Source organism: Phaseolus vulgaris, chromosome 9 (genome assembly GCF_051622355.1).
Source record: "Phaseolus vulgaris cultivar YP4 chromosome 9, ASM5162235v1, whole genome shotgun sequence".
Classification (NCBI taxonomy): domain Eukaryota; kingdom Viridiplantae; phylum Streptophyta; class Magnoliopsida; order Fabales; family Fabaceae; genus Phaseolus; species Phaseolus vulgaris.
The window spans coordinates 12,876,471-12,888,322 of NC_143506.1; the positions used below are offsets into that span (position 1 = coordinate 12,876,471).

Sequence of the window (11,852 nt, forward strand, 5' to 3'; positions counted from 1 at the left end):
GACAAGGAATTCACAAGAACGAGTGAAAATCACAGGAGACAACACCTTCCTCGATTAAGGCAAAATCTGCGTTAGATATTTGCTTATATTTCACAGAGGTTAATTACGCTTTTAAAAAAGACATTCAAAATGAAAAGTTAAAGAAAACCACGTCCGTATCTAGGAATTTCAGAATGTGTCCCACTGTTTTGTTCGGAAAGCAACGGCTGGCATGAGCATCAAGTCACGCACTTTCTATACCCCCACTAGTATATAAAGGGCACCAACGCTAGTTCCCTTCAAAAATCATCACAAAACTCTATTGTAACAACACTTGCTTCTCATAAGTGTTACTCGGTAGTACACCATCAATGGCCTCAAGCCAGGGTTGGACACCGAAGCAGAACAAAAGATTTGAGAATGCCCTTGCCATCTTCGACAAGGACACCCCAGATAGGTGGCACAACCTTGCCAGGGCCGTAGGAGGAAAAACTGTGGAAGATGTCAAAAGGCATTATGAGAAGCTCGTGGAAGATGTGAAGCAGATTGAGGAAGGCCATGTGCCCCTTCCCAATTACCGAACTGTTGCAACTATGGCAGGCAGCATCAGAGGTTACAGTTACATGGATGCAGAAAACAGGTTATTATTTAATCAACCATTGTTTAGTTTCTGTATTCAATTCTCACATACTGGTCCAATGCAGTATTGTGTCAAGCTTGTATACATACATACACATACACAAAAACTAGTTTGTTCATACATGACTAGATGTATGCAATGATAGAGAATTATAAGTATGAAGATTACTGTGATATTTGATTGTTGTTTGTTGCTTTGAGTGTGATTGTGTTTATGATAATGCAGGATGAAGGGCATGAGTCTGCAGTGAAGGTTGATTTAGCAATAATATGGTGGATGGTGGGATTAGTAATTTAGTACTATAAAGTATTTTATTTGCTTTTTATTTCATTCCATATATATGCGAAGCATCAGTGCTTTGTGTTTCTGTTTCTATAAATGTAAAGATGAAACTGTCCCAAAGAGGGGCCAACCGGTCAATAGTAAAACATATAAACTCATTGGATGTCAAATTTTGTTATGTTATTCCTTTCTCTCTCCATGATTTAGTCCGCGTCATGAGAACTCTAATAAGTTGTAATAATATTTTGAAAGCTTATAATTTGATGATATTTTTAGTCTCTATAAATCTTACAAACAAAAAATAAAACGATGATTGATAACAAAAATAAAAGAATTAAATTGAAATCTTATAAAACTAAATCAACAAAAGCAACTTTTGGAGCGCTCAAACTTCTTAATAAAGTGGTGGTTTATAATTTCTTAAGTTTCAAATAAATTTGAAAAAAATATCCATAAACACTAAATTTTGTATTTAGTTTTCATAAAAGCTACTTTTTTTTTAATATAGTTAATATTTCATTTATTCATATATATATATATATTTATATTGTTGAGGAAACTTTTATCACATAAAACCTATGACTTACTTTATATTCAAAGTGATATCATCAAGATTCAACTCTCAACCATTTATGTTAACTAATGTTAGTATCATATATTTACTTCATCAGAGACTATGTTATATTTCTTATTCATATATAAGATTCGCTTAATATATAGAGTTTGATATTATATTTTTAAAATTTATTCCGACAAAGTTAAGATAATATTTAGCTAAAGCTACATCACACAAGCATAATTTTTTTATTTATTTTTCGCTAGTATATTGATCATATGTACGCAAAAAAATAATACACCTGTTAGTGACAATCTAACCATTTTCAAACACCATAAATTGAGTTAGGCAATTGATTTTAAGTTTCACTATAAATTGAGTTAGGCAATTGATTTTAAGTTGAGTAATTGAATATTGTATTAATATAATGTGAATTATGCCGTTATTAAATGGTCAAGTCTTTTTTTGGATCCGTCTTTTTTTTATTGAAATTATGAGATCTATTATTATTATTAAACATGTTAAAGAGACAACTGGTTAGAGACGTTTGAAACTGAAAAGTGATTTTTATCTTGGTATGCTCTGTTTTTTCTTTGAGACGTATCTTTCCCGTGTCTATCCAGAATAGATGGAATAACTGTTTATCTTTTTGTAAATTATTGAATTTAAAGTTTCTCATATATATTAGAGAGGGAATTATGTTCATAAGTTTGTTTCATTAGGATTGAACAATACACTACTTGAATATGTTTGGTATAAATATGCCATATAACATTTCGCTTAGGTTGTTCTAAGAAGATTTCTTTGTATTTCTTTGCATGAGTTTGATCTAGTCCTCCATGTTTGTTTGTTCTTTTTTTTTTTCTTGTATATTATATTTCACATGATGACATATGATTGATTGAGTATGAAGTATCAACTAACTTAGACGTCATGTTTCATAGTGATTTCTAAAAAAAAAAAAAAAAAAAAAATTGGCTTCATCTATATTTACGACATTATAATTTTCCTAAACAATTTGTATTCGCTTTCATTTTAAATGTAATCAACTAACTAGAAATCATTAATGGTATAACTTTAGAAGTATAATATTATAAAAAGTCAATACCTTAGGTAAATTCATGTCCACATTATTGGATGAAAGTTCAAAAATCATTTATATCATAATCCTTCAATAATTAGTTAAATATAAAATATTTTAAATTATTAAATCTTTATAACTAATGGAAAAATGACCTAATTCAATTCATGCATAGCTAATAGCTATTGTTTCATTTATATAAGATATGCAGGATGATTCTCAAACTTTTCCAGCATGAATTCTTCATTAGTTGATAGATATATTCATTCAATCATCTAAACAAAATTGAATTGATTAAACATGTGTTAGCCAAAGACAATAGAACTTTACTAATGAAACATGTGTCCACTAATTTATTTAGTACTTTATTCGTCTCCATGTGTCTACTCATAATCTTTTACCTCTTGAATCATGCGTCCAAGATATTGTTAAAATAAATAAATAAGAGTTTAATGAAAGATAAAATTTATCAACATGTGTTTAAAAACAATTCCCTAAATAACAATTAAATTCAGAAAAGACCACACATTTCAAACAATAAGATTTTGAAGGACAAAAATTTAACTGCACAAAATCTCAGAATTCATTGTGAAATTACAAAAGAATCAACCAAAAAGAGTTTAGTATTTTATGCTGAGACAAAACGAAAGAATTACAAAAGAATAAAATAAAGAAAACTAAGAAAACCCGAATACTCTATTTTCAAACATGTGATTATTTATGATTAAATTTTAGTTTTCAACTTTATGATTATTTTTGCCAATTACTATATATGATATGACAATTATAATTAATGTTAGAACTAAATTGCAGCAGGTGAGACTCGAAACCAAGTCACCCCTCGAAGAATGTCCATTGAAGCTTTAACCATTACACCAGTCAAATTTTGTTGTCATATTATGATTAGTATAATTATCAATATTAATATAATTAATAAAATAAAAATTAATAACATTCTTCATATATTTAATATCATTATTATTATTAATATTGTTAAATATTTTTAATATTATTAAATATTATTAAATATTATTAATATTATTATTATGTATATAATTATTATGATAATAGGTGGTAGGTAATAGAGATCCGTGGGAGATAATTCGTAGGTAATAGAGATTCGTGAGTAATAGTTGGTAGGTAATAAAGATTCGTAAGTAAAAGTTTATAGGTAATAAGATTTGTGGGTAATAGTTCGTAGGTAATGCTGAATTTACCAACAGATTCAGAATCTGTGGGTAATGTCTGTAGGTAATGTTGTTCGTAGATAATATTCATAGGTAATGCTGAATTTACCCATAGACTCATATCCGTGGGTAAAAATCCATAAATAATACTGATTTTTTTTTAGTGAAATACGATTAGATTAATCTAATATATATTAAAACTTTAAAGTATAAATAAACTTATGCTCATCATGAATAGTACATACTTGAAAACATTCAATAATGTTTAAATGTAATTAAGCTTGAATTATGGATCAGCCGAAGTTAGGTATAATGTTTATAAGATATTTCATGCTTTGACCTTGAAGGTCTTATGTGTTTATAAAAGCAAGCAATCTTTAATAATAATTATGGTACATTAAAAAAAAAATTCTATATTGTTTAGAATCAAAATTTTATAAACATTTTTATTCTAAATTATTGAGAAATTTAAGGGAAAAAATGGTAAAGATAGATAACACAAACTATACATGCTACTAATGAGACCCTCTAATCTTTTATCTTTGATTGATTGGTGTTCTAATGCATATAAAAAAAAAAAGGTGTCACGACATTTAGAATTCAAAATCAATAATAGTTAAGAAAAAGATTTCCTCCTTAACCTACTCTAACTCTGATTTCTTAATCCATAAAAAATGAGAGTTCATATAAGAAACAAAAGTGAACAATACTTAAAGATCATTATCGAAACACTATTACTAAAAGAAAAGTTCAAGACAATTATGAGGGTTAGCACATCATTTAACCATTTGGCTTTAATTGAGATAATACTATGGTACACAGAAAAGTCTTACATTACTAAAAGCAAAAAGCAAAGTTAACAACCAATACCCACCATTTAAAAAATAAACTATATTATTTACATTTAAAAAAATCATTAAATATAAAGTAATTAAAGAGAAAAAAAAAAGTTAGTTAAATTAGATATTATTTTAAAAATTAAAAAAATTATTGATATCTAGAATATTTTTTATTATTAATAAAATTTATAAAATAATTTTTAAATTAAGATTTTAGTTACCAATTTCATAATCTAAATTAATTGGTAGTTGCAACCTTGATAGTTAATTAAATATTAATTTAAAAATTAGTTTATAGATTTTATTAATAATAAAACTAATTTATTGATAAAGTTTTTAAACTTCAAAATAATATATAATTTAATTAATATAATAATAATTTTTTTAAAATTAGTTTTTATTTGATAATTTTTTAGTGTTACTTGATAATTAAAATAATAAAAATATCTAAAAAATATAACTATTATACATGGAAACAAATTGTTTCATAACTCGGGTTTAATGAAGCTAACGTGTTAATATATTTATCATTTATTTATTAAATTATGAATATTTTGGACTTGGGTTTTATTTATTATTTGATATTAAGTAGATTTTGAGCCATTTTAAAAAGGCTATTTAGAAGAATTATTCATTAAAGGGGATTTCCTTTAAAAAGAAGTAAGTATGTCAAGGTTATTTTATTTACTATTAAATTTAATATATATATATATATATATTATTCTCAATAAAAAAATCAGAATTACAAAATTTCATAAATTTTTAAAACTAATGGATACTTTATTAAGTTTATTTATTTTAACACAATATAATTTATTAGTGAGTAAACATCAACTAAAAATACTTTATCTAAAAAACTAAAAAATATTAAATAATTAGTTTATCTGAAACTTGTTATGTATATCTATAAAAATAAATATATTTTGATTTAACAATTAAATTTGTATTTTGTAAAGAATTAGTAAGGGATAAGTTTTCAAGACTTACTTCCTTAATTAAATCCTTATTTTCTTAGTTAAATCCGTTCTATTTTTAATTTGAATTATGTAAGTTCAAAAATTTAAATTAAAAAAAATACTCAATTATATGCCATTAGGTTCATAAAGAAATTAATTATTTTTATACACTACTCTGTGATATTATGAAAGAGAAATATGTGCACATCCAGATTGTATCTTTACATTTATTAATATGGTCACTCTGATGAGTATTTTCTAAACTATAGTATAATAAAGTTGCAATACTAGACATCATTTATTTTGAAAAATTATATAAAATACTCATAAAATATTTAGGGTGTGTAACACAAAATTATATTTTGTGATATACTGTATATAATCAATATAATATAATTTCCTTCATTCAAATAAAACAATTTATTGAATTAAATGTATGCTTTATAAAATAAGAGATGGTTGGATTATAAGTAATATAGTAATGATGCTTTAAAAATTATGTAAATAAAAGATGCTTTAAAAATTTGGAATATAAAGTTAATTTTCGAATTTACAATTATATAATTTAGAATTTATAATAATTTCTGATTACATAATTTGGTATATATAATAATTTTTGGATTATATAATTTAAAAATTAATTTCAAATTTTATAGTTTAAAATTTATTTTTATAAAAAAAACTTCGAAATTATATAATTATATAATTTGGAAGTAAATTTTAGAATTCGAAAGTTATAATGATTTATTTTAAATTTTATAATTAAAAATGATTTTCAAATAAAATTTAGAATATAAATTAAAAAAAAAGTATTTTTGGAATTTCAATAGTAATGATTATGAAGTTGTTGGAGCAAAGAAACTCTGGAGGTGCTGAATAAATTACCAGTGTTCTATAAATGATTATGAATGCTTTTATTTCGTATGAGTAAATGTTATGTTTTTTTCATTAAGTTACGAAATAATAGATAAATAGTTGTTAATAATTAATAAAAATATTAAAGATGCGTGATTCTGTTGCTCATTATCTATTGCAACAAAGTAATTATTTTTCAAGTATACAAGATAATAATCTCAATTATATATATGATATGATAATAACTGATATATAAGATAGGGGTAGGTATAGTAACTTTTATTAAATTGTATCATATTAATTCAATTACTATGAAAAAGACAAGGTTAATTTTGTCATAAAAACATAATTTTCAAAAAATTGAGGCGCATTTAGAAAAAAAAAAGAGAGCGGTGTGCACAAACTCACAAAAAGAAGGGATCCTCGTGGACTGATTTCAGTGTGTTGGGCCTGCCTTTTGGGCCAACAGGAATATAAAGGTTCACGTGCAGCACGCATTGCGAGATGGCGTGTGAGAAAGAAACAAGAAAACCCACACCAAGTTAAGATCCAAGACGAAGACCAAGACGAAGAAAGGCAGCGAAACTGAAGAGAGAATGAAGAAAAAAATGATTAGAAGCAGTTCGATTAACGGAGAGTGAGTTACATCCATTATCATCATCATCATCATCACATTACATTCGTTCAACTTCAAACTCATTCAATTTCATTCACTTTCCTCAATCTCCAATTCAACTCCACACATATGGGCGAACACACGCTAGGTCAAGCACAATCCCTAATCGAACCTCAACCCCACCCAGTTCCCTCCTCTTCCGCAGCCGCCCCCGACGGCGCTCAGGCGGACTCCGAACTAAACAATGTCCTTCCTCACGCAAACTCCCCTGCCTCGAAAATCCCCCTCCGTCCCCGCAAGATCCGGAAGGTCTCACCGGACCCTTCCACATCCGAATCCCAAACCGAACCACCTAAACCGGGCAAGAGCGGTGGCCGGAGCACCAAGCACGTTCCGCCTTCGCGAGGCATGTCGGTGCTGCCGCGCTTAGTGGCGCGTTCACTCTCGTGCGAAGGAGAGGTGGAGATCGCGCTCCGATTCCTTCGCAACGCGGACCCTCTCCTCTCCCCTCTAATCGACATTCACCAACCCCCAACCTTCGACAATTTCCACACTCCCTTCCTCGCCCTAACGCGCAGCATCTTGTACCAGCAACTCGCGTATAAAGCAGGCACCTCCATCTACACGCGCTTCATCGCACTCTGCGGTGGCGAAAACGGCGTTGTTCCCGAAACCGTTCTCGCTTTGACTCCCCAACAGCTTCGCCAGATTGGGGTTTCGGGACGGAAGGCGAGTTACCTTCACGATTTGGCGAGGAAGTACCAGAATGGGATACTGTCCGATTCGGCCATTGTGAACATGGACGATAAGTCACTCTTCACTATGCTAACCATGGTCAATGGAATTGGCTCGTGGTCTGTTCACATGTTCATGATTTTTTCACTCCATAGACCCGATGTTCTCCCCATCAATGACTTGGGTGTGAGGAAAGGTGTTCAGCTTCTCTATAACCTCGAGGACTTGCCTCGGCCGTCGCAGATGGACCACTTGTGTGAGAAGTGGAGGCCTTATCGCTCTGTTGCTTCGTGGTATATGTGGAGATTTGTTGAAGCCAAAGGAACTCCTTCTAGTGCTGTGGCAGTAGCCACTGGTGCCGGCTTGCAGCAGCAGCAGCAGCAGCAGCATCACCACCAGCATCAACAACATGAGCAACAGCAGCAGCAACATCCTCCACAGCCGCAGCTTCTCGACCCCATAAATAGTATGTTTAATCTCGGGTAAGACATTACTGGCTCCACAGCTTTTTCATATGCTTGATTTAGTGGTTTATGTGTTGATTTGATGCCCCAGTAAATATTTCGTTCATATTAAATGAAAATGTGGAATATGCATTTTACCTGTGATGATTAATTTCCTTTTTTAATTTGATATTTGATTTTAAATTAAATGATTTTGTTTATGAAAATGTGTTATCAAAGGCGTACTTTCTCAATAAATGCTGCTGCTAATGAGCAATGGTTATCTATATTGGTGATTAAATGTTATACAATCACTTGGTGATTAAATTTTACTAGGTCAGACTTCCTTTTTCTTTCCTTAATTACACTTGTGGAGTGATTATTCTGTTAGAGATATGCACTTTCATCTTGTGAAGACATGCTGCTGTATTCTTTCTTTTCCCATATTAGGAAAACCCTTCATACCTCATGGTTACATTTCTTGATTTTAGCGTGTTTTATCTTTGTTTAATTTCCATTAAGTTGACTGTCGTTGAACATTATAACTCCTTGAGATATTTTTTGCTGCTCCTTTTTCTCTTTCTGCTAGCTTGTTGGAAAAACAAAAGCAATACCTTAAGACACTTTATCTTTCCTTTGGCTCTTAATGGTTGATGAACATTATTGTTTAAATTAAAAACTTCGGTTAGTTGCACTTTGGGTCATCCAATATTCACAATTGTATGATTTTACTCCCTCGAGTTCCAACTGCGTTATGGGTTTCCAGGTAGGTATAGTAAATGTGAGACTTCAGTTTCCCTAGGTTTCAATTGTGTCAATTGGATCCTCTTGATATGGTAATTGTGTGGTTTTAATCCTTTCACTAATTGGAATTAGTTGATGTAAGATGACTTATGACATATTTGGGTGACTAAAACCACAATTTGCACAATTAGAACGCAGGGAACTAAAGCTAAACAATTTTAATTTCAGAGGGATCCACTTGGTACAATTAAAACTCCAGTGGGTAAAATCACATAATTGTGATACATGGGGGACCAAAATGACAATTAAGTTAATTACTCTTTTGTGTCGGTGCTTTTGGCTGATCATACTTCTGCGATGTAGAATACCTGATAGTTGAGATGTCATGTGAAACATAGTTTTTTTTGTCTAATAAGGAAGAAAACTAGTGCCTTTTGTGTCTTGGTGATCTATGTTGACAAGATATGTTGCATGCGATTAACTTATGCAATCCTTTTGGTTCGCTTGTTATGCAGTGTATGCACAGCTTTATGTATCTTTTAATCATGTGATTAGATAATGACGGGGAAGTTAAAAAATGAAATAGTTTTTCATAGCTTTTGAATTACGGGAAAATTTTGACATCTGTCAAATTGTATATAGTATTTATAGGTTGTATGAGGGGAAGAAACACTTGCTGGCATTTTCTTGCATTAGTAGTATGTGGATGTGAAAAGCGATGAAACCAAGAATCATAATGAAAAGTATGGTATAACATTTAAAAATTGAACTAGTACCACCAAAACTTCAAGTGGTGATACTATTAAGTAAAATTTGATTACCTAAACTGGAATGGCCATTATATGATTTGTGGTGCTGGGATTGAAAGAATTGCTGTGTCAATTAAGCTTTCTTCCCACCAAAAAAAATGTTGAGAGGAGATCATTTTTGCCTTGTTCATCTTGAAGGGAATAAGTCAACACTCCCCATTAAACATAATAGACAATGGGTATGTACAGTTTAATATAGTCAATGCTTGGAAGCTTCTAGGCTGAACTATATACTACCATTGCATTGTTTGCACGGGAAGAAGAGATGTGAGGATCTTGATTTATCAATCAAACATAAATTTTTTAATGTGTTATTTTTTTAGTTAGGCTTTAAGTTGCATGAAGACAGGAGTGGTTCCTTTGTTTCATTAAATTGATTTTTTTCTTTAAAATAGATAAGGTAGTGAAAATAACTTGTGGTTACAACTTGAGAGGAGTTGAGGCATAAGAGAGATGCTCAAGGTCTATTGTTCTGTTTATTCATTGCGACTTGCTAGATGGTGATTTGAATTGAAAACTATTTGTCAATTATCTAAATCCCCCTTTGGGTGATTAGTGGGCGTCCAGAGAACTTTGCTTTGTTAGGTCGGTGTGGCCTTTTAGTAGTCGATGGGCTTGGTGTAATTGCAGTGTAAGGATCTCTATTTTTATTCATTGATCTGATGTGATCATTGGACCTTCAAGGTGGTTATATTTTTGGAATTTCGTCACTTTTCATCATATTTTGGAAAATTGCTTCCCTGCATGTTAATAGTTAGTGTTTAGTTTGGTAGTCTGGTAATTATATTGGATTATTCACGTCTCTATTTTGTGGTTTCTCTTATGTGATCCGTCTTCTGAAGCTAAATCTCAACTTATAATAGTCAGTCACTAGATTATTTTGTTTGTTAAAGTTGACGTTGGAATCATTGCCATAACATATTGGACCTTCAAGGTGGTTATATTTTTGGAATTTCGTCACTTTTCATCATATTTTGGAAAATTGCTTCCCTGCATGTTAATAGTTAGTGTTTAGTTTGGTAGTCTGGTAATTATATTGGATTATTCACGTCTCTATTTTGTGGTTTCTCTTATGTGATCCGTCTTCTGAAGCTAAATCTCAACTTATAATAGTCAGTCACTAGATTATTTTGTTTGTTAAAGTTGACGTTGGAATCATTGCCATAACATATTCAAGACAAAAAAAACGACGTGAAGTTATTTCTTCCATTAGTTGTTCTGATATATTTCCTACGAATGCGTGTATTTTATTTAAAATAATTTTTGGAGTAAACTTACTGATGCTATGTTTTGTCCGTTTGTTATATCGTGGTTTGGTCGTGTTGTAATGTACTTGCTTGTGCTTCTTGATGCCAACTGTCAAGTATTTCCCTAAAATCTGATTGATGTATAGTTTATAACAATATGCAAAATTCAGTCACTGTTAAGGAGAGGTGAAAATTTCAAGGTACAGTACGCTTCTTTCATTTGGCTTCATTTCGTTCTGTTCTCTCCAACTTCAAATGTGTAATTGTGTATGTTGTCTAATTTAGTATTGATGTAATGTTAACACGTTTCTGTTGTAATTTTTTATGTTGTCTAATGCTATATTTATGTTGTCTCTGTTCTGTGGAATGTGCTATAGGGCGGCCTGTGCTTGGGGACAGTGATCGAACGGAATTTGTATGAGGCTTCGTCAGCAGTCGCTCACACGTGAAGTTGCAAAGACAGGACGTGAAGTGTATTTAATGATAGATCTTAGTACTGAGACTTGGACATTGGGAGCATGGAAGAATTAGTGTATGATTTGCCTTGTGTTCAATAAAGCCAGTGCAAGATTAATAAAGGGCACTCCTTAATTTTGTTTTTATTTATGAGTAATTGTAGTTGTTGGAGGCCTATTGTCAAGTTGTGAAGTCGTCATGTGGTAGGACTAGAGTGATTAGAGGGCGGTGGTTCATTGCCTTTGCTGCATGGTAATGTGGTTTTTTGGACTTTTAGACCATCTCATGTAATTAATGTATTTCCATCCTGCTGCTCCTGGATCAGCCCTCTGCGTTACCTATACTATACTTCGTCTAATGTAAAAAAAGAGGGGGCTAATTCTTATCCGTTTAATACCTTCTGAATTTAATACATCTCCGTAATAGT

The 11,852-nt window shown here is 30.9% G+C and overlaps 2 protein-coding genes across 2 annotated transcripts; both read left to right on the top strand.

The window, feature by feature from the left end:
• The first annotated feature begins 280 nt into the window (after nucleotides 1–280).
• LOC137821064 (protein RADIALIS-like 3) lies at nucleotides 281–1,071 on the top strand. The gene is made up of 2 exons (XM_068625482.2): nucleotides 281–619; nucleotides 845–1,071. Exons 1-2 carry the CDS (start codon nucleotides 351–353, stop codon nucleotides 867–869), a joined length of 294 nt encoding a protein of 97 aa, XP_068481583.1. The 5' UTR covers nucleotides 281–350; the 3' UTR covers nucleotides 870–1,071.
• A 5,800-nt stretch (nucleotides 1,072–6,871) lies between these two features.
• Nucleotides 6,872–11,749, top strand: LOC137820316 (DNA glycosylase superfamily protein). The gene is made up of 2 exons (XM_068624343.2): nucleotides 6,872–8,208; nucleotides 11,347–11,749. The coding sequence occupies exons 1-2, from the start codon at nucleotides 7,121–7,123 to the stop codon at nucleotides 11,369–11,371; spliced, it is 1,113 nt and encodes a 370-aa protein (XP_068480444.2). The 5' UTR covers nucleotides 6,872–7,120; the 3' UTR covers nucleotides 11,372–11,749.
• The last annotated feature ends 103 nt before the right edge of the window (nucleotides 11,750–11,852 follow it).